This window comes from Scomber scombrus, chromosome 12 (genome assembly GCF_963691925.1).
Source record: "Scomber scombrus chromosome 12, fScoSco1.1, whole genome shotgun sequence".
NCBI lineage: Eukaryota > Metazoa > Chordata > Actinopteri > Scombriformes > Scombridae > Scomber > Scomber scombrus.
In genome coordinates, this window is record NC_084981.1 from 1,598,131 (window position 1) to 1,604,130 (window position 6,000).

At 38.8% G+C, this 6,000-nt stretch overlaps 1 protein-coding gene across 1 annotated transcript in view; it reads left to right on the plus strand.

The window, feature by feature from the left end:
- Window positions 1-4,679, plus strand: part of si:ch211-250c4.3 (uncharacterized protein LOC100535981 homolog) — a 39,780-nt gene extending 35,101 nt beyond the window's left edge. The window contains exons 6-8 of the mRNA XM_062430255.1: window positions 1,093-1,214; window positions 2,570-2,674; window positions 4,625-4,679. Of these exons, the coding sequence (XP_062286239.1) occupies window positions 1,093-1,214; window positions 2,570-2,666 (219 nt within the window). The 3' untranslated portion in view covers window positions 2,667-2,674; window positions 4,625-4,679. The remainder of the gene's footprint in view (window positions 1-1,092; window positions 1,215-2,569; window positions 2,675-4,624) is intronic.
- Window positions 4,680-6,000: the final 1,321 nt, after the last annotated feature.

Consider the following 6,000-nt stretch of genomic DNA (forward strand, 5'->3'; position numbering starts at 1 on the left):
TTCTGCCAAAAATGAGGAAATTTCAATATTACAGATACAGATTTCCTCCCGTCACCATCAGCTGTTTTTAGTTTCAATAGATAGTTTGCTATTATTATACTATTCATTCAAATATTCATTCAAATATACTAGCATCTAACATGTTTCATGATTCATTTGATTCATGCTTTTTTTAAAATAGAAAAATATTAATTTAGCACTTATTGTATTACAACCATCAGACGCTTTCAGCTAAAAAATCTGACTCTCAAGATATGGTTGGTGCCCCCTGCCCCCACTACCAGCCAGCGCACTCTGAATCACTTAAGGTTGTCCAACATCCACATCCTTCGTTTACTGCTTTTATTGCAAACAGGCACAGAAAAACTCTTACTGATGACTCATGATGAATGAGGGGTCCGGAGGAGTGATTCTTCTTCTACACGGGCCCCACTGTTGGAGACTGACTGTAATTAATGCAGAAATGCTCCAAACTGTTATTTTTAAAGACCCAATACAATACGGGCTTTAGCTTGATTACTTAGAATTTTTAAACTTCTAACTAGATCATCTACCTGATGGTGAACTTATGAGCTGTTTTTTCTGGGTTTTCAACGATGTTATGGTCTTAATCAGTGAATAGAGTTGTTGGCTCCGTCAATATGGAACTTTGGTCACATGATAACTAAATGGCTACTAGAGACAAGATATGATCTCCCCCCCATGTACGACCATTTGTTATCACATGACAAAAGTTCTATACTGAAATGATGTGAGTGATGAAGACCATTACATGTTTTAGATTTTCATGCTCAAGTCCTTCTAAGGGGTTTAAAGAGCCTAAGATTTACATAGTTAGCAGTGCATGTCCTCAGATTGAAGTTAAAACATGAAAATCACTTGTATTTAATTGAATTTAGAACTTTTTTGTTTGTTCATATTATAAAATAAAATGTTTATAATCTAATATATTTTTGGATATAAAGTGCCTTGTGGTTATTAAACACAAACACATGGACTGTGTTTGCTGTGTGTTCCTGCAGGGCCACAATGTGTTTGTCACAATTAAAGTACTTTAGTGTTCAATTGTTGCTCTTGTGTCTGTGTGTCCAGCTGAGTGATAACTACACGTGGGGCCGAGTCAAAGATCTAGTGAGGAAAACGAAGCTGAGGAACCAGAACAGACTGGGACTGAGCTCCACTTCACTGAAGATGTCCTGTCCACAACTGTACAGGTGAGAAAACAGCAGAAACAATACACAAGAGACCAAAGTCTGCTGTAAACACAATGGGCCTGATTTACTAAGATCCCAAATAGTAAATGAACTGTATTTATATAGTGCTTTTCTACTACATGTCACATCCACACATTCATACACTGATGGCAGGGGTTACTATGCTGGGTGCCAATCTGCTCATCAGGAGGAGACTAACGTTCACACATATTCATGGAGAGCACTTTGGGGTTAAGTTTTTGTATCATCTTAGATGGTTTTGAATTTGTGATACTCTTCCCTCCCTCATTTACTGTCATCAGAATATTACCAGACAGTGGAATGTGATATCAACATGTTAAGAGGTTATCTATTCTGAAATAACAGGCAGGCAACTGCTTTCAGTGAAAAAGCTCTAATAAACTTACTGTACACTACCTGTTCAGCACCAAACAGCAAACAGACAAATGAAGTATTTAGCAGCATAAGAGCCAGGTATTTCCCTCTGGAGTAGGTAAACAGCAACAAAAGAAAGAAAAAAAGAGCTAAAAGAGAGTGAATGTTGGACTTATATTGATCAGGTGGACACAACGCAACGAAACTCAAAATGAAAAATATCAAATTTGTTCGTCATCTCTCTGACGAAGCCCAGACTTTAGTTTCCTTTGTTTTTGCGGTGATGTCTCGGCTGACATGGCATCGGTTCAAAACCACTGAAAAGGGGCTGTGCTCACCTCCCTTGTTTGCTGAACAAAACCCCAAAAAAGAGAAAGAATGCAAGTTATTTGACTGCAATGAATAAAAGCCAGCATGAGGGGAAAGAAAGGCATTTTTGGGTTAGAAAAGTGACTGCAGTCTTCAGTGACTTTTGAGCAAGAAGAAGAGAGTGACAGGTTCCTGGCAGGTGGAGATAAAAGGAGCTATTAGATTCATTTTTGCTTGAGAGAGGAGGGGTCTGAGTGTGGATGAACTGTGGTATTTCTGTATTTGATAGGTTGTACAGTGTAGGAATCTGATGGGAGGCCCTTTAGCTTCTCCCTCTGTCTTGACCGGGGCTTGGCATCGACCCAGGCGGACAGAGGAGGGGGGTGGGGGTGGGTGGAGTGTTAAGGCCTGAGGTATGCTTGGAGGAGTGGGAGAATTCCCCATGGATTTAAGCTGAGACCTGTTGAGATATGGCTGCAGTCCAGGATTCATTAGAAAGAACACCGTCCTCCTACTGAGATGTGCATGCCAGCCTGCTGCAGTGCTTCTGTTAATTTGGCAATAATGGTCAACAAATGTTTTCTTTTACTCCCAGACTGGGCTGTCCCACATATAGAAATACTGTAAAAATCCAGAAGCTTTCAGTAATAATGGTGTTCTCTTCATTACAGGCCTGATCTGGGACCAGTAGAACCTGTTGGCAGAAACAGGAACTCCATGATTACCCTGGGCCATCAAAGCAAGTTCGACTTCCCTTGGCTACAATAAACATCCAGGTAATACACTGGTGCCATATGCTGTATTAAAAGTCTGTACCTGTAGCAAGATTGAAACAATCCTCACATATTTTTTCTGTTTCTGCAAAAAAACTGTAAAATTGAGGAAATATGGGAAGATATTATGAGCTCCAGGTCAAATTCAGATAAACTCAAACTGATCTCACTAAATTTCCTCTAAACAAGAAGGCATGTTTTCTGGTAGGACATGCTCTAAGCCGTGAATTGCCTATTACAAGCTCCACCAATTTAAATCTCATTCAGCCTTTTCTAATCTTCTACCTAAACCCACAAATCACTGGGAGGCCATTTCTACCTGGAGAAGAAAGACAAATAGTTGGGAAACAGTTTAAATACTCATGGTAAACCTAAATGACGACACATTAAAGTACTTCAGTGATTCAGAGCTTATAGTATGTTTGGTTGAAAGCATGACGCTGTGTCCACTGTGTCTCTGACTATCACGTTGCATCACATAACATCAGACGCCTTCTGTCCATGCTGAACATGTTAAACATAAACCCCTGATATAACAAACTCATTTTAGTTCATGGGCCACATTCATCCCAATTTGAACTCAAGTGGGCCGAACCATCAAAACCATTGCATAATAACCTATAAATAATATATAATATAAATGATTACTTTACTATAATAAACCATCTATTCACAAAACAGATGACCAGCCTGAGATGCCTTAAGTAAAATGAGTAATTTCAACACAGTTTTGTTTAATTGATGCTCATCAGAAAACACTTGTTAATAATAGATAAGTCGTACCAAACATGTACAACAGCCAGATGTGTCAGTTTGGGGTTACCCTGGTAAGAGATACTGATAAAAATGTGTCCAAGCCCACCGAGGCAAATTCGTCCTTCAGATCTGAATCATGTTTCAACTCAATTATCTCAAGTTGGACGTACACAGTAAGATCAGAAGTCTTGACTGTGAATGGCGAATGAAAATAAGTGATAATATTGGCACATTTTATTGAAAAATGATTATTATTATTAGTTATCCAGTGAGCCGGATTGGACCGCTTGGCCTAGAGGCCTTATGTTTGACACCCCTGTGTTATATCATGTAAACAAACTAGCTGTGTGCTAAAGATCAGGAGACCTGCTATTCTTTGTCTGTGCTTTTTAATCAGAAAACACACATTTTATATTGTACTAAGCTTTACAGCTACTCAAGCTCAGTTAAGATACCGCTTGTAAAAACTTGGAAATGACCAGTTCTGAAGCTCCATACTTAGGGATCTATTGCATTCATGTCTTCTATGTAAGACATGGATCTATATTATAAAACTATATTCTATTAGCAAAATAAGTTTTGGGGCAAACAGAGTGCCACCTGGTTAACATTTGTGTCATTATGTCATTACATAGTGGTAGTTAGTAGTAGTAGCTTTATTATCATTATAATGAAATTTAGATAGCACTCCCTGAGCATTAAAAACATTTAAGACAATTAAAAACAATTTAAGACATAAATAAAACATTGATAATCTATGAGGGCAATAAAATGCAATATGCAATATAAAAAGGTGCAAACACAGCAAACAGCAGCAATGCTTGTAGTAACAGTAGGCCATATGTAAGCAATTGAAACAATTAAAGGCACACAGGTTATATTATTACACGAAAAGAGTTTAGATTTGTAGTCCTCCAGTGTGTGTGTGTGTGTGTGTGTGTGTGAGTGGGATGAGGGGATCAGGCCATGTTCATTAGTTTAACAGCTTGGGGGAAGAAGCTGTTTTTCAGTCTTCTAGTGTGTGACTAAATTTGTCCTGTGTTGCCTGCCAGAGGGAAGTAGATGGAAGTGGTGGTAGCCAGGACACAACTCCACTGCATTTCATTTAGCTGAATCACTGTCCACTGGAGTTCTTCACAAAGGTGACGAGACGAGCGCTTTTCTAAACCCTGACCTCCATCTGTGTCTCCCCCTCAGATCAGATGGAGATGGTCTCAAACAGGAGGAGGAGGAGGAGGAGGAGGAGGAGGAGGAGGAGGAGGAGGAGGAGGAGGAGGACATGACACAGGGGAGATGATTTAAGACAAAGAAACAGTGAAGAAGAAAGTGGAGGGAATGAAGAAGAGAAGAAAAGAGAAGGGGGGAAGAGAACAACGGAATTAAAGGAGAAGAAGCTTGTATGGGATGCTGTTGCTGCATGTGAGGGAAAATGGGTGTTTATTTGAGACTTGTTAACTGTACATCACGGTGTACATGAAAATAAGAAGTCTGATGTTTTCATATAAAATAATCAAGATGGGGCTAATTATATACCTGTAAAATAATCTACACTGTGACATACTGCATTACATATGTTGATACTATTTACAGTAGGATAGGTTTCCATTAGAGTGCTGCAAAAACTGTAACAATCCAACTAATGTGAAATATACACATATTTCATATCTTTTCATTCTGTATTTAAGTTTGTAAATGTGTTATACGCAGACTGCTTTGTATATACAGTGTGTGTGTTTGTGTGTGTGTGTGTGTGTATGTGTGTGTGTATCTGGTGTTATATAACTGGGGGGTACAAGTGGAGATAATGTGTATAAGGAGTTCCAGTGTATAGATCATACATCATGTTAATGTATGAGGTGAAGATAATATGTCAGATTTGAACCCACAGCCTCACTGTGGGTTCAAATCTCCTCTCATGTAACCTTTCAAAAAACTCTCTTCCATCAAACAGCAGCATTTGTATTCTCCTTCTATAAACTCTGATTGTAGGAGGCTGCAGAGGGAACATCTGTCTCTTGATATAACTAGATGACGTATAATTAGCGTGTTTCATGGCATGCAGAGCTTGAGTTTGCCTCATTAAGAGCTGAGAGTTATGATATGTGCCAACTGCGTCACTGAAATTCTCCTGTCTTGTTCCAGATAAAAGTTTATGATTTTTTGCATAAATAATGTAAAGGTCAAAGTTTCTCATCAGATTGTCTAACAGCAGTCAGATTTTTAAAACTTAAAAAAAAAGCCAACAATATGGAGGAGTGAAAGTATTCTTCATACATCTGTCACTTTTTTTAATCGATGAGTGTGACACCATGAGTATCTTGGAGGAGAGATGTACGCTGTTATTCCCATGTGTATGACTCATCACGTTGAGACTACAATGACATGGAGAAGACAGAGAGTTCTTGGAGAGAGATCAGGCAGCAGTGGGAGGCTGGTTTCACTTCATCTCTGAGTGTCAGGCAGGACAGGCAGGAACACTTTGCACAACACAGTTTGTTTTGAAGCATCATGATGCCTTAAATGTCTAAAACAAACTCGTGTTAGCTTAATAAAAATACATTTGTTAAATGTTT